Below are 26,148 nucleotides of genomic sequence, written 5' to 3' on the forward strand. Positions count from 1 at the left end.
ATACATTCCAATTTCTTTGATTTTTCTTTTTCATCCTCTTCATTTATGTCATTTAGGGAAAGGGAACAACGTAAACAGTTCTTGAACTTTGAGGTAAAATTCCTCATCGGAATCGAAACAAGAACATCATCGGACCGATCGAGCTTCGAACGCGATCGATCGATCATCCCAACTAAAGAGATGGTGGAGCTGGGCGACTTGCCCCCGGATTGCATCGCCCTCATACTCTCCCAGGTCCTCGCCACCCCTGTCGACGCCGGCCGCTGCGCCACCTTCTCCGTCGCCTTCCGCGCCGCCTCCGACTCCGACGCCGTCTGGCGCAACTTCCTCCCCCACGACCTCGACCTCATCGTCTCCACTTCCTCGCCGCCGCCTTTTGGGCCCTCGACTAGGAAGAAGGACGTCTTCCTGCGTCTCTGCACCGACCCTATTCTCATCGACTCCGATCGCAAGGTAACTTGACTTCTGTCGAACGAATTCTGGGTTTTACGCCGGCCGCGGGATGAAATGATTGTCGGGCTCGTGCGCCTGGAGCTTCATTGAGTTGAATTCTTGGAGTGGACGGTGAAAGGCCTTGGGATCGGCTCGAGGGTCGAATGGTTTTGAACTTCTGCACGGAACCCCCGTTTTGTGGAATCCGCTTCTCGAAGACCATGGCCGATTACTCGTGTTAAAGACCAAAAATTGAACCTTTTTCCAATAGTTTCAGGCTTTTAGAATGATTAGCGTAGTCAGCTGCAATCTCTCAATTATCTGCGCATTGGAACAAATGGTTTGATATTAAGTGGCTAACAACGTTGTTGCTGAAGGTTAGTCTTAAAGATATGAAGCATAAGCTGTGCCAACTCAATAATTGGCTCAGCACTCAGGTTCAATTTTGTTTTATTTTTCTTTCTAAAACTTGGGTCGGCTGGTTGATTGCTTTTGGCTTCACTGCTTGTGCTGGGCAGTCTGAAGAAATTATTGATACTTGCTAGAACGAATTCAAAGTTAAAATAGTAGGTGAGAAGGGCATCTTTACCAATGGGCTTGTGCACTGTCTGCAGCAGCTGAGCCAGGGATGGATTTGAACACTGTGCTTTAAAATGGCTGTTGTGGCATAACTGGTTTCAGTTCGAGTTTGGGATGGAATTGGAACATCGTTTGTTCCATACAAGTCTGCTATGGAGGTGAAGTTATCTCATTGTGCAGTCTCCGCTCACATGCATGTGATGACATAATTATGTATGCAGGGCGCATTGTCTGTGTGTGCTAAAATGTGATGTCGTTGTCTGAATTGAGGGAGGACTAGGCAAAGGCAGAGAATGACTTTAGAAGGTGTTACTCCTAGAATTGGTTGGGCTGGATATAAAGATGGACCATCCATTCTCTTATGTTCTGTGGTATTCTTTTACGTTGTGGGGAGAAGCTCATGGAACACAACCTGGTTGCAGTGGTCTTTTTGAAGCAGTGGCAGAAGAAGTTACTCTAGTTTGTTTTTTCATTTTTACTTAAAGTGGAGAACTTAATTTAAGCACAACAATCTTATTTTAATCATTTTGGGAACCATGTCTTGAGGAGTATCATATCTGTTTAATACCTTGTTTGTTCAGCATAACAAATGACCGAATGATACATTTTCCTACTTGTAATTCTCTCTGCATAATCATCTGTCACTCTTATCATGTTCCTTATGGAAAGACGGCACCATCTTAATTTTCCAAATATTTCACGTATAGTGATCTTTCCACGTCTTGTGCAGAGTTTTGCTCTTGAAAAATGGAGCGGGAAGAAGTGTTATATGGTTGGCGCAAGAGATCTGTCTATAGTATGGGGCGACATTCCTAGCTCCTTGCAATGGAGTTCATTCCACGTCTCAAGGTCCATCCAATCTCCAAACTGCTGTTACATTTTCCTCTTTTGCTGTGGATGCTATCATCTGTCTTCTTATGTTTGGCATCTATTGTGTGGTAACTAAATCTGTTCATCTATTTGAAAGATTCCCAGAGGTGGCAGAGCTCATAATAGTATGCTGGCTCGAGGTTCGCGCTAACATGGAGACACGACTTCTGTCTGCTGACACATATTATTCAGCTTACTTAATCTTCAAGATTGTGCATAAGAACTCTGGCATTGGGAATCAAGCAATGGGAGTGTCCATCTCTTCTGGTTCTGAGGTTGAGCGACGTGATATATGTTTGGATCCTGACGGGAGGTTGAGACAGCAATATCAAACCTCGCAAGCTCAATCCTCAAGAGCTGTTCGGTCAACGGAGGAAAATATTCGTCAGGACCAAGGAGATGGGTGGAAGGAGATCTATCTGGGTAAGTTTTTCGTGAACAACCGTCCAACTGGGGAGGTTCAAGTAAGCTTGAAGAAGATGACAAGTGGTCGCTGGAAATCCGGGCTGGTCATCCAGGGGATTGAGCTTCGTCCTACACGGATCATTTCCCGACAAAGTAGTCAGTCTGCGGATAGGTGGACCTTTGCGCAGAGGTCGGCAGAGATGAGGTAAATGGGGATGTTGACCATATTACAGATGATTATACTTCACATAAGATGTTACAGAGTATATATTTGCAAGGGGGTGTTTATAAAAAGGGAGAACCATTTTGAAATGTTATCCCTGCCTTTCTTTAGAACATTTTAGGAGTAAAATCTCGAAGGCCAATGTCTCTTAAGATCGTTTGGAGAGGTGGAGCAATCGAAATGAGCCGAAGCTGGCTCGAAAACTACTGAAGCCGCTTTACAGAAAAAGAAAGCATTCGTTCATTGAGAGAGAAGAAACGGTAGTGGCATAAAAATATTAACGTCTTTGTTTTTGTCACTCTATTTTGCACGAGACTACTCAAGTCATCGTTGAAAATAGAGGATTGAAAGATATACACAAAGGAAGAAGAACTATCTGCACAACAACATATAAAACTGACGCCATAGCCTTTATATGGACTTTATACTAACAGGTAACTACCATAGCCCACTAACTTAACACGTACGACAACAAACCCATATAATAGGAGTGCTTAATAGACTATTAACACATGAAAAACAAACCAAAAAGAAATTGAGTCATTTAACATTCCTTCCCTTAAACTGATATTGCAAACAATTAGTTTAAAGGACATTCTCTCAAAATGGAATATCCAACAAACGGACACCAAGGAGCTTTCTTAGTTTATGAAACATGGGCAACTTTAGGGGCTTGGTGAATATATTAGCCACTTGATCCTCGCTTTTACAGAAAACTAGCTTAACTACTTCATCTTTTGTAAGATCTCTTAAGAAGTGGTACTTCACATCTATATGTTTGCTTCTCCCATGTAGAACTGGATTTTTGGACAGCTTGATAGTTGAGCTGTTGTTACAATAGATTGTAGTTGCTTCTTGTTGTTTGAAATGAAGCTTTCCAAGAATCTTCCGTAACCATATGACTTGATAGACGCATGAAGTTGCAGCAACAAATTCTGCTTTAGTTGTTGATAAACTAACAATTGATTGCTTCTTTGAAGACCATGAAACCACCCCTGAACCAAGCATGAAGACATACCCTAAAGTACTTCTTCTATCATCAACATCTCTAGCATAATTGCTATCTGTAAATCCAAATAAATCTGACTTTTCTCACTTTTTATAGAATAGCCCAATTTTTTTTTTTTTGGTAAAATTTTTAGTTCCTTACAAATAGCAAAAAATCCTTTTTGCAGCTTGTAGATGTAATTCTGTTGGGTGCTCCATATACCTGCTTATAAGGCTCATGGCATGCATGATATCTGGTCTTGTCCCTGTCAAATACATTAGGCTTCCAACAATTTACTTGTAGAGAGTGCTCTCCACCTTGCTTCCATTAAGATCTTTCAAGAGCTTCAATCCAACTTCAGTTGGAGTTGTAATAGGGTTACAATTATTCATTTGAAACCTGTCCAAAATCTCTTGAACATACTTCTTTTAAGACATCTCAATCCATCCATCATAGACTCCTTGAATTTGTCAAACATGGCACTATCATCTCCAGTAAAAATAAGATCGTCCACATATAAGCATACAAGAAGCAACTTTCTACCATCACCAATTTTAATAAAGAGTGTATGCTTATATGGACATTTTCTAAAACCTTTCTTCAAAAAATAGACATCAATGCGACTATACCAAGCTCGAGGAGCTTGTTTTATATAGTGCCTTTTTTAATCTATAAACTTTATGTTCATTATCGAGCTTCACATAACCAGAAGGTTTATCAACAGATACCTTTTCTTGAAGATCACCATGCAAGAATGCTAACTTCACATCCAATTGGAAGATAGGCCATGAATTTTGTACTATTAATGCAATTACTAATCTGATTGTGTCAAGTCTTGCTACGGGTGCAAATACTTCTTTGTAATCCACTCCAAATTCTTGCTTGTAGCCTTTTGCCACCAAGCACGCCTTATACTTGTCAACTTTACCATTCTTGTTCAATTTTATCTTGTACACCCACTTGACCCCAATTGTTTTGTGTTATTTTGGAAGATCTGTCAACTTCCAAGTGTTATTCCTCTCAATAGCTGCGATTTCTTCATCCATTGCTATCTTCCAATTTTCTTTTTGTACTGCACATCAAAGGTTTCGCAATCTAAAAACAAAGCAAAATGGGTAAGTGGATCTTCATATTGATCAACTCATGTTACTTCATAGTCACTCATCCATGCATGCCTCCGTCGAACATGATGAGGCCGATTTTCAGGTTCCGCAACTTCTGCTGTGCTTTGGACACTACCTGTGGCAATTTGGGTTGTTGTGGGTTGTTGCACTAGCTCATTTTCATTTTCAAAATTCGTTGAAATTTGCTTACCAACACCTTGCTCACCCCACGGCAAAGTTTGTTCTTCATAAAAAATCACATCATGGTTGATAATGATTTTCTTGGTCATAGGATCATAAAGTTTATAGGCTTTTGATTGATCATTAATGCCAAGAAAAACACATTTGACTCCCTTGTCATCTAGCTTCTTCCTCTTCTGGTCAGGAACATGGGCGTAAGCAATACACCCAAAAATTCTAAAGTGATCTATTGCAGGTCTTTGGCCGCTCCAAGCTTCTTTTGGTGTCTTATTTTGAATAGTTAGAGTGGGACTTCTATTTAAAATATAAATGCTCCATTTGACTACTTCAAGCTAGAAACATTTTGGAATTCCACTTTCTGTGACATCCTGATTTTTCAAATCTGATTTCAATTGAATAAATCGGGCATTTCGTCGACGTGTCTATAGTGCTATTCTCTGAATCGATCACTCAAGAGATAACTAGACTATCTAGGAAAATTATTAAGGGATTTTAATGCAAAAAGGATTGAGAATTTGATCAGGAATCGACTACTCGACCGTGCTAATTTGCAAGAGTCATTACGGCACACTTAAAAATCGATAAAAAATCGGAGATAGGTCGATTTGACCGAGACAATGATCAAAATGTGGGTGATTCCACCTGATTGCAAAATTATCATCAATCGGCACTAAATTGATTTTCTATCGTTTTGGGTACCCTGTGTTCGTATTTGAAACCTTGAGATTTTTACGATAATCGAGAGTCGCCAATGTGTCGAAGACGTATATTGTGACTCAAGATAAATCGATCATGGGTCAATTGTACAAAAAATTTCTAAAAGTTACCTAGTAAACTAAGTCACGCTAAAAGCGCGCCGGATTGAAAATAACCACGAATTTGAACCCAATTTCAAAAATTGAAAGTTCTGAGGTGTTACAAGCTAATTTAGGAACGTCAACTCATTCTCCAAATAATTTTCAGAGATTCCGAGGTTTTTTACAGAATATCGATTCGGACGTCGCGGAAAAATAACATAAATTCGGATTGGCTGAATTGAAGAGATTTTCGACTTGCAAACCAAGCCATATGGTGAAGGAGACTTGTAGAAATTATGTGGGCTTTTTCTACATCAAAATTAGACGTTGAATTTGGGAAAATTGTTAAAGAAATTGGAGACCAAAGATTAAAATTCGGATCAAAGAGAGAAGGGCTGCATTTTGGTATCTTTTGGGTTGAATTAGTGAAAATTGAGCTAGAAAGTATTAGGAGACTATGAAGATAATGTTAAAGGCCTAGTGGGACCAAACAATGATGAATGTGAGATATTTAATTGGATATTTTGGCTTCCTCTCCCTCAATCTTCTCCCATACGCTCCTTTCCCCTTCGGTCTTCATCATCTTCTTCCTGCTCGACCATTTCTCTCTCCCTCTCCGTTGGCTCCTACCTTGCTTTCATTTTCCCTTTATTTTTCATCAATCACCAAGCCCCCGTTGCCTCTCTTGTTGTCCCCACCGACCAGACCGCAATCACTCGCCCACATCTCCACTCACCGAGCGTCTCTCTCTCCCTCACGAAGACCAACGCCCACCGCTCCATCCCTCTTGCTCCACCGAAATTTGCTGCCTTCTCATCATCTTTGACCAAAAAATTTCTTGCAGCCCCATTTAATGAGTAAATACCATCATCCAACAGAAGCGGTTTGTTGACTCCGCTTGTTCCTTTGCTGCCTCACGTTCGACGCCCTCTCCACGCGACAAGAAATCTAGCCGCCCTTCATCCATCTTCGTTGCTGCCTCAATTTCTTCGAGCCGTCCACTCTTCCAGCGAAGGTCTGCGGCGACGCACGAAGCCAACCGTGAATTCCAGCTTCTTCAGCTCGTGGACTTTGCTGCTCCTCTTGCATGTGGAGTGCAGCCCAATGCATTTCTTTGGCCCACGTTTTCAACAGCCCAGCGAGCTCATCGAGCCGCATGCCCACTTGAAGCCCATCCCGTGAGCAAGCAGCCCACAATTCGGCCCAACAGTTTCTTCAAAGCAAGATCAGCCCAGTAATTTGAAGCCCATTTTCAGTCAAGCCCAGTCTCGAAAGCCTAGCGAATTCAGCTCGCGAATCAAGTGAAGCCCAGCCCAAGTTGAAAACAAATCTCCGTTGGGCTGAGATTTGTTGGGCCTGTTTTAGGCCCGGCCCAAGTCCGCCGACGCCGCCGAAAATTCAGATTTCGGCCATCGTCGCGCCATCGTCGCACCGTCGTTGTAGTGAACTAGTTTCCGTAATTAATTGGTGAGTTAATACTCTAAAATCTGCTTAGTAGGTTAATGACGTTTAAGGGATATTTAGATTTATTTTATTAGGAATTAGGTGGTTAGTTAGATTAAATTAGAAATGTAATTATTTAATTGAGCATGTTAGGTGGTTAGCATGGTTTAGCTAACGCCTAAATAAATTGTACTATTTATCTAGAAAGGTTCGGGAATTTTTCCGAGTCCGTATTGGCTATTAATTTAATGATTCTAGCCTAGGTTAGTATTGTTAGAATTTAAATTGATTTATTTAATTAATTTCGGTAATTATTTAATTATTAATTATTTTTCCGAAAATTATACCGGGAGAGCCGCTCGATAGAATTTCAAGCTGATCGTAGTGATGTGTTTAGTTTCTGCAATTGAATGCTGTATTGTTAAATTGAGTGATGATTGTGATATATTGGTATTTTAATTGAAAAATGCCGGGTGTCGGGTGTTGACACCGAAAGTGGTCTTTGAGTACCAAATCAGCTTAGGTGAACAATATAGATCTATATTAGCTTTGGGGAGCATTAACATCATTATAGATCTCTAGCAGCTTCAGTGAGCAATGGCAAGCAATAATGCTTTAGCAACCTTGGTGAGCACATTAGACATCAGCTTCGGCGAGCACTTGTTATTTAGCAGCTTTAGTGAGCATTATTTGATCTAACAGCTTCGGTGAGCAAATTTTAGTCAGCTTTGGGGAGCAATGATATATGAGTATATCTATTTCAGCTTAGATGAGCAATGTTCGAATCGACATAATATATGAATGACATTGATGGCATGGAGTCGAATGAATCGACTGATTGATGGTGGATTTGAATTGAATTGTTTAATTGAGTATTTGAATTATACTGACCTGCAGTGTGGAACTGAGACGAGATAAGTCATCTATGCTAAGTGTGTGATTGTGTGATTAGGACACTTATGGGCGTATTTCCTTCCTAATTGAGATTTAGAGCTTAGACTCGCTGAGATTATATCTCATCCTGTTGTGGGACAACATTTTCAGGGTCATCGAGTGGAGGACCTGGAGCTGAGAGGAGGTGATCAGAAGTATAGGTCAGTTAGGACCGCTTCTTTTGGAAGGCCAGTCTTTTGTAGTCTTTTGGCCATAGACTTTTGTACATGACTCAATGTATATATAAAAATATGTTTGTTTGTGAATCTATTGTCCTGCTTTTCTATTCTAAGATGGTTACTATCAGGGGATTTCTTTTCGCTTCCGCATGTGCAATAAAATGGAAAGGGTCGGCGACTCGTCCTGGGAAGTCATAAATTATTATAAACCAGATAGAGATGGGCACGCGCTCGGGGTTCGGGCGTGACACTTCCCCTCAAGAGACTTCACGCCATATTCAAAATGGTATGATTCTTCCTCTCACATACGCCATTTCTATTGTAAGTTGTCTCTTGATGCCATGTTTCACACAAAAATCTATAAACTCAAGTGAGTTGTACTCTCTACCACGATTTGTGCGAAAGACTTTTATTTGATTTCCTCCATCTTTTTCAACAAGTGCTTTGAAGTTCTTAAAAGCTACAAAAGCTTCAGATTTTTATTGCAAGAAATACACCCAAATCTTCCGACTAAAATCATCGATGAAGGTAATGATATACCGTTTACCTCCATTGGAAATTGGAGATATTGGTCTGCAAATATCTGAATGGACCAATGCCAACGGGCTTTTTGCTCTCCATGATTTTCTTTATGGAAATTGAGCACGATGTTGTTTGCTAACAACATAATCCTCACAAATTTCCAAAGGAGCAGAGATTTGAGGAAGACCCTCCTTGAGCACGATGTTGCTTGCTAACAACACAATCCTCACAAATTTCCAAAGGAGCAGAGATTTGAGGAAGACCCTCCACCATCTCTTTTTTATGTAATGTTCGCAACCCACCAAAATTGAGATGCCCATAGCGAAAATGCCATAGCCAAGCTTCCTCCTTCAATCTTGCAGAGAAACATGAATTTGTAGTGTTATGGAGATACAGTGGAAACATCCGATTGCCCGTCATTTTGACTTCAGCAATTAAACCTAGCTTCTCATCTTGGATTTTGTAAATCTCACCTTTAATAGAGATTTCATATCCGTTCTCTTGCAGTTGATTAGCACTTAACAGATTAGTCTTCAATTCAGGGATATACAATACATTTGAGATAGTTTGTACCGAAGTCCCCTTTGGATGAATTGCCACTGTTCCTTTCCCCATCACCAACACAATAGAATTGTTACCAAACTTCACGGTGTTGTGGTACGATTTGTCCAGATTAGAAAACATCTTCTTATCTCCACACATGTGGTTGCTACAACCAGTGTCGAGATACCACATGTTTGATTGAGTTTCTTCCTTCTTATGGCACACCATCAAAAGAGATGCTTCTTCTTCTTTTTCAACAAAGTTAGTTCTTTCCATACTTTGTCTATTCAGATTAGTTCGAAATTTAGATTTGTAATGCCCATACCTATGGCATCTAAAACACTCCACTTTGGATTTGTCTGTTGACCTTGGCCTAAAACCAGTTGAATGTCGTCCTCCACGACTTCTTCCTCTCCCTTGGAAATCACGATAGGAATGTCTTTCAAACTTTTGATCAAAGTTGAAGCTGTTGCGATTGTTGTTCCCTCTTCCTCTGCCTCTTCTTCTATTCACCCTTGTTGCTAATAAAGAATGATCTCCAGTTGAGGCCTTCAAACCTTCTCTTCTATCTCTTGCTGTAGGAGTTTTGTTTGTGAACTAACAAGGATCCTTGCAATTCATCAATGGAAAGTTCTTCAATGTCCTTGGCTTCTTCTATGGAACAAACAATAAAGTTGAACTTTGGTGTCAAGGATCGAAGAATCTCATCGTGACATCCTCCGTCTTATCGCCATGAATCCGCATCTTATTAACTATTGCCATTGTCCGAGAGAAGAATTCTGTGATTATCTCTCTCGACTTCATTCATAACATTTCGAACTCCGAACGAAGCATTTGAAGCTGCCGCCTCTTTGCTCTTGCCGAGCCTTGATACTTTCTCTTCATGGAATCCCATATTTTCTTGGAGGTATCCTTGCAAAGAATTGTCTCCATAATGAATCTGTTAATTACTTGGAAATGGTAGCTTTTGGCCTTGAGATCATTCAATTTTGATGCATCCAAAGCTGTTCTTTATGCTGCTGTTAACACAACCACTTCATCAGGTTCGGAAACTCCCGAGAAAACATCCCAATACTCCTTGGACTTGAGAAAATTCTCCATTAGCATGCTCCAATGATCATAGTGACTATTAAAGTGTGGAATAGCTAGTTGTACAAATGTTTCCGAGGTCATTATTGCCGCTGAAAGACAGAACCACTACAAAAGCAACCTGCTGTTGCTACAAACAAAAATAGCCTACTACAATACTCTCTTTTGACTGCAGCAAACGAAAATACTTGTTGCAAAAAGCTCTCTTTTAGTTCTCACCTTTTTTTATAGTACTCAAACACACACTTTTCTTCCTAACCTTTCTCTGATACTAGTGTTGAAAAATATAGGATTGAAAGATATACACAAAGGAAGAAGAACTGTCTGTAGAACAACATATAAAACTGACGCCATAGCCTTTATATATGCTTTACACCAACAGGTAACTACCACAGCCCACTAACTTAACACATACAGCAACAAACCCACATAATAGGAGTGCTTAACAGACTTTTAACACATGAAAAACAAACCAAAAAGAAATTGACTCATTCAACAGTCATGTCGTGAGCAAAGTTGTTACAAGCACTCAACGCTGATTTAGAGAATGTGCACTGACCCTCGCCATCTTAGACATAAAAAAATTCCTTAAATTTATATATGATGTATTAATGAAAAACTTCTTTCTTGATCTAGGCGCTAACTTCTAGGTTTAATTGCCTTTTAAAATATGAGCAACACAAATTGCTCAAGAACCCAAACTCCCAGTTTTCCTACCCGTTTTCCCCTTGCTTGGCCCTTCCTCTAAGGAGTTGTTTTATAATAAGCGCATAATATCCTCTAGAACATACTTGTATCTTATCATTAACTTGATAATTTCAAGATATAAAGCTTTCGATAGTTATATGATTTATGGAAGATGATCTAGAAAGTTACTTTAGGGATAACATGCTAATCTTTTGCAAGAGTAAGAATGCAAGGCGCGTGATACTAGGCCGAAAAACTCGGGCAACCACTCCTCTATGTGCCGATTGCTAGTGCATATAGGGCCCTAATGCCTTGGCTGAGCTGGAGAGACCTAGCTTGATCTAATAAGAGTGTCGATTGGCTTGGCACAATCTTGCATAAGGGCATAATAAATGAAAAGAATTAATTGAGGAGTTTTACTTAAGTGAATTTCTTTAAGGAAAAAGTCATAAAAAGATCACAGATTATACCAACTGTGATATATTTACTTTAAATTTTTATTTGTAACATAAAAACCCCAAAATATATCTACTATGACATATTTACTCAAAACTTTTCTTATGACGTAAAAAATATCAAACTTGTACTTACGTGACATATTTATCATTCATTAAGGTTCTGTAAAAAAAAAAATTCAGCCAAAGCAAATATCATTTTTATTTCACTAAAGATACATAGGCGCCATGCCAACACTATTTGTTTTCCGATGTCCATGTAGGTAGGCTTTTAAAGGTTTGTATTGATGAATAGTAAATATGTTGCACATGAATAAGTTTGACATTTTTATATCCCGAGGAAAATTTAGAATAAATGTGTCACCGCGGGAATACTCTAGGGTTTTGATGGCTTTTGTCCATTCCTTTATTATGATAACTCTATTTCGTAAACAAAAAGTTATATTTTCTGATTTCTTTGAATTTTTTTCCTTCATCTTCTTTATTTATCTCATTTAAGGATAGAGTGAAACCTTAATAGACGCTTTTTTATTTTGTTAGAAAATAAAGCAAATTGAAAGCAAATTGAAGTAAAAGAAGGTTAGAATACTGCAAAACAAAGTTAAATTCAAAAAACAAGGTGTATTAACAAAGCGCCAGTAGAGTTAAGCATATACTCATTCTAAAAGAACAGATTTGTCAGCAAGATAATTGGCTATCAATCACTAAATCTTGTATCATTGTCAATGATGAGCATGCAATGGAAATTCTTTCTCCAATAACTACGGCTTTGCTAGTTGGCAATGCATGCTTAAATTTGGCTTCCTCTATATTATTGACGTATAGAGATGACCAAAATATATCAAATAAATATAAATCTAACCTTTGGCAAAGCAAGATGCTAGAGTTCCTACAATCATTATTGAAATTGGAGGCAAAGGACCTGTACATGCATAGAGTGCGAGAGTATCGAATCCCCGAAAACATTGTTAAATTCCTATATCTAAATAGGGAGAGAAAAAACTCATTGGTCTAAAACTAGGTTCAGAGAGTTCAAACTCTCAAATTTGGAGTTAGATCGGGAGAGCATAACTCCCAAATCTAAATCAGGAGAGAAAAATGGAAAAAATATAAGAAAACTTCAAAGAAAACCAAAATGGATGGAGGAGGGTGAGGTAAGCTCAAACCCTCCCAATGATTGAAGGTTGAAGACGAGATAGAAGAGAGAGGAAAAGAATTTTCGACTTCTCGGAAATTTTTTCCATGCCATCATCTTAACGGAAGCTTTTGAAAAGTATTTTTCTATCACCAAACAAATCGGGTTCGGGGTGACCCAAGGAAAGACCAGAAAAGAGAAAAAAAAAAAAAGCTGGAGACTGGGAAGCCTCTGCTTCGCGGCTGAGCCCGTGGTTGTCAGCAACCTCAGACCGAATCGAAACGAGAACATCATCGGACCGATCGAACTTCGAACGCAATCGGTCGATCGATCATCCCGACGAAAGAGATGGTGGAGCTGGGCGCCTTGCCCGCGGATTGCATCGCCCGCATACTCTCCCTGGCCCTCGCCACCCCTGTCGACGCCGACCGCTGCGCCACCTTCTCCCCCGCCTTCCGCGCCGCCTCCGACTCCGACGCCGCCGCCGCCGCCTTTTGGGCCCTCGCTGACTAGGAAGAAGGACGTCTTCCTGCGTCTCTGCACCCACCCTCTTCTCGTCGACTCCGGTCGCAACGTAACTTGATTTCCGTCGGACGAATTCTGGGTTTTACGCCGGCCGCGGGATGAAATGATTGCCGGGTTCGTGGGCCTGGGGCTTGACTGAGTTGAATTCTTGGAGTGGAAGGTGAAAGGCTTTGAGATCGGCTCGAGGGTCGAACGGTTTCGAACTTCTGCACAGAACCCCGGTTTTGTGGAATCCGCGTCTCGAAGACCATGGCCCATCACACGCGTTAAAGACAAAAATTGAGTCTTTTTTTTAAATATTTTTAGGCTTTTAGAATGATTCGCGTAGTCAGCTGCAATCTCTCGATTATCTGCGCATTGGAACAAATGGTTTGATATTAAGTGGCTAACAACGTTGTTGCTGAAGGGTAGTCTTAAAGATATGAAGTATAAGCCGTGTCAACTCAATAATTGGCTCAGCACTCAGGTTCAATTTTGTTTTATTTTTCTTTCTAAAACTTGGGTCGGCTGGTTGATTGCTTTTGGCTTCACTGCTTGTGCTGGGCAGTCTGAAGAAATTATTGATACTTGCTAGAACGAATTCAAAGTTAAAATAGTAGGTGAGAAGGGCATCTTTACCAATGGGCTTGTGCACTGTCTGCAGCAGCTGAGCCAGGGATGAATTTGAACACTGTGCTTTAAAATGGCTGTTGTGGCATAACTGGTTTCAGTTCGAATTTGGGATGGAATTGGAACATCGTTTGTTCCATACAAGTCTGCTGTGGAGGTGAAGTTATCTCGTCAGTGCAGTCTCCGCTCACATGCATGTGATGACATAATTATGTATGCAGGGCGCATTGTCTGTGTGTGCTAAAACGTGATGTCATTGTCTGAATTGAGGGAGGACTAGGCAAAAGCAGAGAATGACTTTAGAAGGTGTTACTCCTAGAATTGGTTGGGCTGGATATAAAGATGGACCATCCATTCTCTTATGTTTTGTGGTATTCTATTGCGGGGAGAAGCTCATGGAACACAACCTGGTTGCAGTGGTCTTTTTGAAGCAGTGGCAGAAGAAGTTACTCTAGTTTGTTTTTTTCATTTTTATTAAAGTGGAGTACTTAATTTAAGCACAACAATCTTATTTTAATCATTTTGGGAACCATGTCTTGAGGAGTATCATATCTGTTTAATACCTTGTTTGTTCAGCATAACAAATGACCGAATGATACATTTTCCTTCTTGTAATTCTCTCTGCATAATCATCTATCACTCTTATCACGTTCCTTATGGAAAGACGGCACCATCTTAATTTTCCAAATATTTCACGTATAGTGATCTTTCCACGTCTTGTGCAGAGTTTTGCACTTGAAAAATGGAGCGGGAAGAAGTGTTATATGGTTGGCGCAAGAGATCTGTCTATAGTATGGGGCGACATTCCTAGCTCCTTGCGATGGAGTTCATTCCACGTCTCAAGGTCCATCCAATCTCCAAACTGCTGTTACAATTTCCTCTTTTGCTGTGGATGCTGTCATCTGTCTTCTTATGTTTGGCATCTAGTGGTAACTAAATCTGTTCGTCTATTTGAAAGATTCCCAGAGGTGGCAGAGCTCATAAGAGTATGCTGGCTTGAGGTTCACGCTAAGATGGAGACGCGACTTCTGTCTGCTGACACATATTATTCAGCTTACTTTAATCTTCAAGTTTGTGCATGAGAACTCTGGCTTTGAGAATCAAGCAGTGGGAGTGTCCATCTCTTCTGGTTCTGAGGTTGAGCAACGCGATATATACTTGGATCCCGACGGGAGGTGGAGACAGCAATATCAAACCGCGCGAGAGAGGTGGCCGGATATGGACCCAAGTGTTGTTTGGTCAACGGAGGAAAAAATTCCTCAGGACCGAGGAGATGGGTGGAAGGAGATCTATCTGGGTAAGTTTTTCGTGAACGACCCTCCAAGTGGGGAGGTTGAAGTAAGTTTGATGGGCGTGACGAGTGGTACCTGGAGATCCGGGCTGGTCATCCAGGGGATTGAGCTTCGTCCTACACAGATGAGTTCCGAAGAAAGCAGTCGTCTGCGCATAGATCGACTTCTGCGCAGAGGTCGACAGAGATGAGGCGAATGGGAATATTGTCAATATTACAGATGATTATACTTCACAATAAGATGTTACGGAATATATATTTACAAGGGGGTGTTTATAAAAAGGGGGAATTATTTTGAAATGTTATCCATGATCGGTGCGAACCTTCTTTATAACATTTTAGGAGTGAAATGTAGAACGTGTCAGGGCAACGTCTCTTAAGATCGTTTGGAGAGGTGGACCAGTTGAAATGTGCGGAAGCTGGTCGAAAATTGCTAAAGCCGCTTTACAAAAAAAGAAGAAGAAGAAATCATTTGTTTATTGAGAGAGAGGAAACACGATAGGCATACAAATATTAAGGTTTTTGTTTTTGTCACGCTATTTTGCCTAAGACTATAAATTCAAGTCGTGAGCAAAGTTGTTACAAGCACTCAACACTGATTTAGAGAGCGTGCAGTGACCCTCACTATCATAGATTAAAAAATTCCATAAATTTGTATGTGATATATTAATTAAAAACTTCTGTCTTGCTTTTAGCGCTAAGTTAACTGTCTTGTAAAATATGAGCAACCCCAAACCCCTCAGAGCCCAAGCTTCCATTCTCCTACTTATTGTCTACCTTGCTTGCCTTGCTTGGCCCTTTCTCTAAGGGGTTGTTGTGTAATAAGTGCATAATATCCACTAGGACGTATGTGTTCTTTATCATCAGCTTTATCATCAACTTCATGAAATTAATTTCAAAACATAAGGCTTTTGATAATTATACAATTTTCCATAAGATATCTAGAAAATTACTCTAGAAATAACAAATTGATAGTGTGTTATATCAGGCCGAGAAACTTGGGCAATCACTCCTCTATGTGCCAATCGCTAGCGCATACAAGGCCTTGATGCTTGGCTCAGCTGGAGAGACCTAGCTTGATTTAATAATTAAGTGAATCTCTTTATGGAAAAAAGTTTTTAAAAAAATAAATTATGCCAATTATAACATGTTTACTTTGGAAAAAAAAATTATGACATGTTTACTCTAAACTTTTATTTGTAACATAAAAATTCAAAATCATATCTATTGTTACACATTTACCATAAACTCAAACTTGCACTTATTTGACACATTTATCATTCGTCAAGTTAGGTAAAATAATTTTTGAGCCAAAACAAACATCGTTTTTATTTCACTAAAGCCACACGGGCGCCATATAAACACAGTTTGTTTTTCGACATCCATGTAGGTAGGCTTTTAAAGGTTTGTATTGACAAAACTTTGATAGACTATAAATATGTCGCGCATGAACAAGTTTGAGAATTTTCATATCCTAGAACAAAAATTAGGATAAATGTGTCACCATGAGGATACTCTAGGGCTTTGATGGCTTTTGTTCATTCCTTTATTATGATAACTCTATTTCGTAAACTAAAAATTATATCTTTTCAGTTTCTTTGATTTTTTTTTTTTTAATTTCATATTCTTTATTTATCTCATTTAAGGAAAGAGTGAAACCTTAACGGAAGCTTTTCTTTTTTTTTTTTTTTTTGTCAAAAAAACTGTATTCATAACTCAAAAGAATACATGAGAAATATATAGACTTTTATGATAAAGTAAATCGAAGCAAAGCAAAGGCCAGAATACTACAAAATAAAGTAAAATTCAGAACATAAGGAGGATACTCTAGGGCTTTGATGTCTTTTGTCCATTCCTTTATTATGATAACTCTATTTCATAAACTAAAAATTATATCTTTTCGGTTTCTTTGATTTTTTTATTTCATCTTCTTTATTTATCTCATTTAAGAAAAGAGTGAAACTTTAATGGAAGCTTTTCTTTTTTTCTTCTTTTTTTGTCAAAAAAAAAAAACTACATTCATAACTCAAAAGAATAAATGAGAAGTATATAGACTTTTATGATAAAGTAAATTGAAGCAAAGCAAAGGCCAGAATACTACAAAATTAAGTAAAATCCAGAACATAGGGAGGATCAACAAAGTATTGGCAAGGTTAGGCACACACTTGTTCTAAAAGAATGGATTTGTCAAGCAAGATAATTGACGGACAATTACTGTATCTCGTATCATTGTTAGTGATGAATCCATGCTGTAAATTCCTTCTCCAATAATTACGGGATTGCTAGTCGACAGTGCGTGCCTAGGTTCAACTTTCATTACACCATTGTCATATGGGACAATCAAAATTGGTTAAATAAACACAAATTTAACCTTTAGAAGAGCAAATCTTCATAGTTTAGTGAGACGTTAAAGCTCCTATAATCATCATTGACTTGTATACGGATAGAGCATAGGGATATCGAATCCTCGGAAAAACTATTAAACTCCTAGATTTTAATTGGAAGATAAGAACTCCTTAATCTAGTACTAGATTTAGAGAATTCAAACTCTCAAATAGAATTAGATTGGTGAAGTACTCTCAAATCTAGATCGAAAGAGAAAAAAAAGAGGAAAAGTACAAAAAAAAAAAAAGCTCAAAAGAAAATCAAAACATATGGATGAAAAGGTGAGACTAGCGAGAAAATATGAGGTGTGTTTAATATGCCACGTAGGATGGTGCAGTAAACCATACACTAATAGACACGTGGCAAATTTGGGCCCACCCATTAGCCCCCACTTTGTCCATTAACTCCGTCTCTCTCACCTTTACTGTCTCTCCTTCCCTCCGATTCTGCCCACAACTCTCTCCCCCTCTTCTCTCTATACTTCTCTTTTCTTTCCTCTTTCGTCTGCCATGGCTCGAGCTCTGGCCGCTTCAGGTCGAGGAGGGACGGCGCGCTGCGGGACGGAGACTGCGTCGAGCTTCGTTTGCGGTGAGATGGCTTGAGGCCGAGCTCGAAACTCGAGCGCTAACCAAAGCTCCGAGTTTGAGGTCGAGCGAGTGTCGTCCATGGCTGGCTGCGAGTGTCGAACAATACCCAGGAACAGGCGAGGACGACCCACGTGATGAAATCGCATTAAATAAGGAAACCAAAGCCGACCCAATGCGCCTACGCGTCCGTTTACAAAACCCATCTGCTCATTTCCCTCTCCCAGCTCCGCGTCCGACCCCGCCTGGTGAGATTCTTCAAGGAAGTTTGGGTTTTTACTTTTCATTTCATCTCCCCTTGTCCGTCTGCCCGTTCGGTTGTCGTCCCAGAGACCATTTGGGAGATGGGTTTGATCTTCTCAAGCGAGTACCCGTTCCGCGGCCCCGCACAGGCGGTGACAGCCACGTATGAGCGTCGGCGTGCTTGTGAGCAGGTCAGCCATGAGCCAACTAGAGCTTGAGCCACGGCAGACGTAAGAGGAAACAAAAGAGAAGTAGAGAGAGAAGAGGGAGAGAGAGTAAAGGTGAGAGAGACCGAGTGTTAACGGAGAAATGGTAGTTGACAGGTGGGCCCAAATTTGCCTTGTGTCTGTAGTGTATGGTTTACTGTATCAATCTTACATGGCATATTAAACACACCTAATATTTTCTCCTAGAATAGCTCAAGGTTGAAGGCCGAACAAGGCAAAGAGGAGAGAGGGGGAAAAACTTTTCAACTTCTAGGAGACTTTTTTTTCTGTACTATCATCTCGATCGAAACGAGAACATCGTCGGACCGGACCGACCGAGCTTTGAACGCGATCGATCGATCATCCCGACGAAAGAGATGGTGGAGCTGGACGCGTTGCCCGAGGAATGCATCGCCCACGTACTCTCCCCTCACCACCCCTCTCGACGCCGCCCGCTCCGCCGCCGTCTCCCGCGCCTTCCGCTCCGCCTCCGACTCCGACGCCGTCTGGCACAAGTTCCTCCCCCCCGACCTCGACCTCATCGTCTCCACTTTCTTGCCGCCGCCGCCTTTTGGGCCCTCGCTGGATAGGAAGAAGGACGTCTTCCTACGTCTCTGCAAAGACCCTCTTCTCATCGACTCCGGTCGCAAGGTAACTTGATTTTTCGTCGAACGAACTTCTGGGTTTTACGGCGGCCACGGGATGAGATGATTGTCGGGTTCGTGGGCCTCGAGCTTGATTGGGTTGAATTCTTGGAGGGGAAGGTGGAAGGCTTTGAGATCGGCTTGAGGGTCGAATGGTTTTGAACTTCTGCACAGAACCCCGGTTTTGTGGAATCCGCTTCTCGAAGACCATGGCCGATCACACGCGTTAAAGACAAAAATTGAGCCTTTTTCCAATAGTTTCAGGCTTTTAGAATGATTTGCGTAGTCAGCTGCAATCTCTCAATTATCTGCGCATTAGAACAAATGGTCTGATATTAAGTGGCTAACAACGTTCGTGCTGAAGGGTGGTCTCAAAGATATGAAGCATAAGCCGTGTCAGCTCAATTTTAAGCCTTTGCTCTAATTGGCATAGTACTCGGGTTCAATTTTGTTTTATTTTTCTTTTGTAAACTTGGGTTGGCTGGTTGATTGCTTTTGGCTTCACTGTTTTTGCTGGGCAGTCTGAAGAAATTATTGATACTCGAATTCAAAGTTAAAATAGTAGGTGAGAATGGCATCTTTACCAATGGGCTTGTGGGCTGTCTGCAGCAGCTGAGCTAGGGATGGATTTGAACACCGTGCTTTAAAATGGCTGCTGTGGCGTAACTGGTTCTAGTTAAAGTTTGGGATAGAATTGGAACATCGTTTGTTCCACAGAAGTCTGGTGAAGGTATCTCGTTGGTGCAGTCTCTGCTCACATGCACGTAATGACATAATGATGAATGCAGGGCGAATTGTCTCCATGTGTTCTAAAACGTGATGTCCTTGTCTAAATTGAGGGAGCACTAGTTGAAAGCAGAGAATGACATTAGAAGCTGTTACTCCTAGAATTGGTTGGGCTGGATATAGAGATGGACCATCTGTACTAACCGTTTGGTTAATGTTGGACGGTTGACTTATCAAAGAGTCAAGTGCATTCAATTGAAAAGTTCATGGGGTGATGATTCTTTTACGTTTTTGGTATTTTATTACTGGGAGAAGTTCATGGAACACAACCCAGTTGTGATGGTCTTTTTGAAGCAATGAAGTTACTCTAGCTTGTTGTTTTCATTTTTATTATAGTGGAGATCATGGGCATCCTAAATACTTAATTTAAGTACAACAATCTTATTTTAATCGTTTTGGGAATCATGTCTCGAGGAGTATCATATCTGTTCAGTACCAACTTGTAATTCTCTCTGCATAATTATCCATCGCTATTGTCATGTTTCTTATGGAGAGACAGCACCTCCTTAATTTTCCAAATATTTCACGTAGAATGATCTCCCCATGTCTTTTGCAGAGTTTTGCACTTGAAAAATGGAGCGGGAAGAAGTGTTATATAATTGGCGCCAGAGATCTGTCTATAGTATGGGATGACACTTCTAGCTTCTGGAGATGGAGTTCACTCCACGGCTCAAGGTCCATCCAATCTCCAAACTACCATTACATTTTCCTGTTTTGCTGTGGATAATGTCATCTGTCTTCTTATGTTTGGCATCTATCGTGTGGTAACTGAAATCTGTTCGTCTATTTAAAAGATTCCCAGAGGTGGCAGAGCTTGTAAGTGCACGCTGGCTTGAGGTTCACGCTAAGATGGAGATGCGACTTCTGTCTGCTGACACATATTATGCAGCTTACTTCATCTTCAAGTTTGTGCATGGGAACTATGGTTTTGAGAATCAAGCAGTGGAAGTGTCCATCTTTTGTGGTTCTGCAGGTCAACAACGCAATATATATTTTGATCCTGATGGGAGGTTGAGACAACGATATCAAACCCCGCACAAGAAATCTCGGCATGTGTTCCGCAATGCATCTGTGGCAAGAGTTATTCGGGCTAGGGAGAAAAAAGCTCCTCAGGACCGAGGAGATGGGTGGCAGGAGATCAATCTGGGTGAGTTTTTTGTGGAAAACCCTCCAACCGGGGAGGTTCAAATAAGCTTGATGGAGGTGAAAAGGGCAAAGTGGAAATCCGGGCTAGTCATCCAGGGGATTGAGCTTCGTCCTACACAGATGACTTCTCAAAAAAGGACTTCCCAAAAAAGCAGTCGTCAGCACATAGGTCGACGGAGATGTGGTGAATGGGGATACTGCGAATGTTATAGATGATTATACTTCACATAAAATTTTACAGAAAATATATTTACAATGGGGGTGTTAGTAAACTGGATTCTGTTCAAAGCTGTGTGAATGTGCTTATCCAAGATGCATTCTATGTATAGCACTTCTTTTCTGTTGTGGTACTATATGCGTGCTCCTTTCATGGTTAACCGGACCATTTCATATGCAGGGGGCATTTGGTTTTCTGACTAGACATGATCAGATGACCAGAAGTCTTTTGTTCCGTCTTGACCATTCTTGTATAAGTTCTCTCGGTTCGAACTCATTTTCCATTTTCGGCGGTAAGAGAACCCCAAGAGGCAGTCAAATTTTGCACACTTTAAGCATAAGGTGGAGGGCATTAACGTGATTCATCAGAATAATAATCAAAAAAGGAACACACCAATGAAAATGGGAAGGGAAAAGACCACCAAAAATCTCAAGCTTTATCCAAAGTAGCAAATTCATCTCAAACTTTTTTTGTGACATGAAAATTCTCAACTTTATAAACTGTAACACATTTATCCCGTCAAGAGCATTTTCGTTTTTTTTTTTTTTTTCCTTCTTCTTCTTTTTCCCTTCTCTCCTCCCTTTCCTGGCTAGGGTCGCTCTCGTTGGGTTGGCTAGAGCTGCCCTTAGTGGCGTTGGGTGGAGGGAACAGAGAAGAAGAAGAAAAAAAATAAAATCAAATCAAATCAAAATAGATGAATGGGAGGGTGAGGCTAACTCATACCCTCCCTATACTTGAAGAAGACAAAGAAGAGAGAGGAAAAGACATTTCGATTTCCCAGAGATTTTTTCCATACTATTATCTTAACAGAAATTTGTACATTTACTTTAAACTTTGATATATTTACTTTAAATTTTTATTTGTGACAAAAAACTCCAAAACATATCTATTATGACATATTTACCATAGACTTTTTCTTATGACGTAAAAAATCTCAAATTTGTACTTATGTGACATATTTATCATTCGTTAAGGTCCCATAAAATAATTTTTCAGCCAAAGTAAATATCATTTTTATTTCACTAAAGATACGTGGGCGCCATGTCAACACTATTTGTTTTTTGATGTCCATGTAGGTAGGATTTTAAAGGTTTGTATTGACAGAACTTTGACAGATAGTAAATATGTTACACATATATAAGTTTGAGATTTTTTATATCCCAAAGGAAAATTTAGAATAAATGTGTCACCACGCGAATACTCTAAGGTTTTGATGGCTTTTGTCCATTCCTTTATTATGATAACTCTATTTCATAAGCAAAAAGTTATATTTTTCCGGTTTCTTTGAATTCTTTTTCTTCATCTTCTTTATTTATCTCATTTAAGGATAGAGTGAAACCTTAATGGAATTTTTTTTATTTTGTTAGAAAAAAAATTATATTCGAGGCTCAAAAGGATATATGAGAAGTATACAGACTTTCATAGTAAAGCAAATTAAAGCAAAACAAAGGTTAGAATACTACAAAACAAAGCCAAACTCAGGAAAAAAAAAAAAAGGTGTATCAACAAAGCACCGGTAGGGTTAAGCATATATCTATTCTAAAAGCAAGACAATTGACGATCAATCATTAGATCTTTTATTATTGTCAATAATGAGCACACACTGGAAATTCATTCTCCAATAACTACAGCGTTGCTAGTTGGTGATGCGCACTTAAATTTGGCTTCCTCTATATTATTGACGTATGGAAACCACAAAAATATATTGAATAAATACAAATCTAACATTTGGAAGAGCAAATCTTCATAATTTAGTGAGACGCTAAAGTTCTAATTATTATTGAAACTGGAAGTAGAGGACCTGTACATGAATAAAGCACGAGAGTATCGAATCCCCGGAAACATTATTAAATTCCTAGATCTATAAATCGGGAGAAAAAAACTCATTAGTCTAACTCGTTAATCTAAAACTAGAGTCAGAGAGTTCAAACTCTCAAATGTGGAGTTAGACTGGGAGAGCACAACTCCCAAATCTAAATCAGGAGAGAAAAAACAGGAAAAGTAAAAGAGAAATAATCAAAGGAGATGGAGGGGAAGGTGAGACTAGCTCAAACCCACCACCCCATGATTGAAGGTCGAAGAAGACAAAGAGAAGATAGGTAAAGACTTTTTGGCTTCTGGGAGATTTTTCTATACCATCACCTTGATGAAAGATTTAAGAAAGTATTTTTCTATCATCGAATAAAACCCGGTCTTATTCCGGGTCGGGTTCCGGGTGACCGGAGGAAAGACCAGAAAAGAGACAGAGCTGGGAGACTGGGAGGCATCTGCTTCGTGGCTGAGCCTGTGGTTGTCAGCAACCTCGGATCGAGTCGAAACGAGAACATCATCGGACCGACCGAGCTTCGAACGCGATCGATCGATCGATCGATCATCCCTACAAAAAGAGATGGTGGAGCTGGGCGCCTTGCCCGAGGACTGCATCGCCCACATACTCTCCCTCACCACCCCTCTCGACGCCGCCCGCTCCGCCGCCGTTTCCCGCGCCTTCCGCACCGCCTCCGACTCCGACGCCGTCTGGCGCAACTTCCTCCCCACCGATCTCGACCTCATCGTCTCCACTTCCTCGCCGCCGCCGCCTTTTGGGCCCTCGCTGACTAGGAAGAAGGACGTCTTCCTACGTCTCTGCAGCGACCCTCTTCTCATCGACTCCGGTCGCAAGGTAACTTGATTTCTGTCGGACGAATTCTTGGTTTTACGGCGGCCGCGGGATGAGATGATTGTCGGGTTCGTGGGCCTGAGCTTGACTTAGTTGAATTCTTGGAGGGGAAGGTGGAAGGCTTTGAGATCGGCTTGATGGTCGAATGGTTTTGAACTTCTGCGCAGAACCCCGGTTTTTGCGTAATCCGCTTCTCCTTCTCCTCGAAGACCATGGCCCATCACACGCGTTAAAGAGAAAAATCGAGCCTTTTTTTAATAGTTTTAGGCTTTTTCAATGATTAGCGTAGTCAGCTGCAATCTCTCGATTATCTGCGCATTGGAACAAATGGTTTGATATCAAGTGGCTAACAACGTTGTTGCTGAAGGGTAGTCTGTGTCAACTCTAATAATTGGCTCAGCACTCAGGTTCAATTTTGTTTTATTTTTCTTTCTAAAACTTGGGTCGGCTGGTTGATTGCTTTTGGCTTCACTGCTTGTGCTGGGCAGTCTGAAGAAATTATTGATAGTCGCTAGAACGAATTCAAAGTTAAAATAGTAGGTGAGAAGGGCATCTTTACCGATGGGCTTGTGCACTGTCTGCAGCAGCTGAGCCAGGGATGGATTTGAATACTGTGCTTTAAAATGGCTGTTGTGGCATAACTGGTTTCAGTTCAAGTTTGGGATAGAATTGGAACATCGTTTGTTCCATAGAAGTCTGCTGTGATGACATAATTATGTATGCAGGGCGCATTGTCTATGTGTGCTAAAACGTGATGTCATTGTCTAAATTGAGGGAGGACTAGGCAAAAGCAGAGAATGACTTTAGAAGGTGTTACTCCTAGAATTGGTTGGGCTGGATATAAAGATGGACCATCCATTCTCTTATGTTTTGCAGTATTCTATTGCTGGGAGAAGCTCATGGAACACAACCTGGTTGCAGTGGTCTTCTTGAAGCAGTGGCAGAAGAAGTTACTCTAGTTTGTTTTTTCATTTTTATTAAAGTGGAGTACTTAATTTAAGTACCACAATCTTATTTTAATCATTTTGGGAGCCATGTCTTGAGGACTATCATATCTGTTCAATACCTTGTTTGTTCAGCATAACAAATGACCGAATGATACATTTTCCTACTTGTAATTCTCTCTGCATAATCATCCGTCACTCTTATTATGTTCCTTATGGAAAGACGGCACCATCTTAATTTTCCAAATATTTCACGTATAGTGATCTTTCCATGTCTCGTGCAGAGTTTTGCACTTGAAAAATGGAGCGGGAAGAAGTGTTATATGGTTGGCGCGAGAGATCTGTCTATAGTGTGGGGGGACACTCCTAGCTCCTGGAGATGGAGTTCATTCCACGTCTCAAGGTTCATCCAATCTCCAAACTGCTGTTACATTTTCCTCTCTTTGCTGTGGATACTGTCATCTGTCTTCTTATGTTTGGCATCTATCGTGTGGTAACTAAATCTGTTTGTCTATTTGAAAGATTCCCAGAGGTGGCAGAGCTAATAAGAGCACGCTGGCTTGAGGTTCACGCTAAGATGGAGACACGACTTCTGTCTGCTGACACATATTATGCAGCTTACTTTATCTTCAAGTTTGTGCATGGGAACTATGGGTTTGAGACTCAAGCAGTGGAAGTGTCCATCTCTTGTGGTTCTGCGGGTGAACAATGCTATGTATATTTTGATCCTGACGGGAGGATGAGACAGCAATATCAAACCGTGCAAGAGAGATCACCGCATATTTTCCGCGATGCAACTGCGGTAAGAGTTCTTCAGGCGAGGGAGAAAAAAGCTCCTCGGGACCGAGGAGATGGGTGGAAGGAGATCAATCTGGGTGAGTTTTTCGTGGATGACCCGCCAACTGGGGAGGTTCAAATAAGCTTGATGGATGTGAAAAGTTTAAAGTGGAAATCCGGGCTAGTCATCCAGGGAATTGAGCTTCGTCCTACACAGATGACTTCCCAAGAAAGCAGTCGTCAGCGCATAGGTCAACGGAGATGAGGTGAATGGGGATATTGTGAATATCACAGATTATTACACTTCACACAAGATGTTACAGAATATATATTTACAAAGGGGGTGTTAATAAACGGATCCTGTTCAAAGCTGTGTGAATGTGCTTATCTATCTAAGATGCATTCTATGTATGGCATTTCTTTTCTGTTGTGGTACTATATGCGTTCTCTTTTCATGGTTAATGGGACCATTTCATAAGCAGGGGCATTTGGTTTTCTGATTAGACATGATCAGATGACCAGAAATCTTTTGTTCCGTCTTGACCATT

General features: G+C 40.5%; 1 protein-coding gene and 1 pseudogene across 6 annotated transcripts; both read left to right on the forward strand.

Moving 5' to 3' along the window:
- The first annotated feature begins 1 nt into the window (after window position 1).
- On the forward strand, window positions 2-26,062 carry LOC104431326 (F-box protein PP2-B11-like). Of its 6 annotated transcripts, none has more exons than XM_039301098.1 (4): window positions 26-141; window positions 175-453; window positions 20,414-20,532; window positions 20,652-21,329. In XM_039301098.1, exons 1-4 carry the CDS (start codon window positions 46-48, stop codon window positions 21,217-21,219), a joined length of 1,062 nt encoding a protein of 353 aa, XP_039157032.1. In that variant the 5' UTR covers window positions 26-45; the 3' UTR covers window positions 21,220-21,329. The 6 variants fall into 6 exon arrangements, with proteins under 6 accessions (XP_039157035.1, XP_039157032.1, XP_039157034.1 ...); XM_039301097.1 differs by lacking the exons at window positions 26-141; window positions 175-453 and adding exons at window positions 17,845-18,544; window positions 18,640-19,078; XM_039301101.1 differs by lacking the exons at window positions 20,414-20,532; window positions 20,652-21,329 and adding exons at window positions 1,742-1,860; window positions 1,979-2,622 and having other exon boundaries at window positions 2-453.
- On the forward strand, window positions 14,705-15,234 carry LOC120287753 (annotated as a pseudogene).
- Window positions 26,063-26,148: the final 86 nt, after the last annotated feature.

This window comes from Eucalyptus grandis, chromosome 8, assembly GCF_016545825.1.
Source record: "Eucalyptus grandis isolate ANBG69807.140 chromosome 8, ASM1654582v1, whole genome shotgun sequence".
Taxonomy (NCBI): Eukaryota; Viridiplantae; Streptophyta; class Magnoliopsida; order Myrtales; family Myrtaceae; genus Eucalyptus; species Eucalyptus grandis.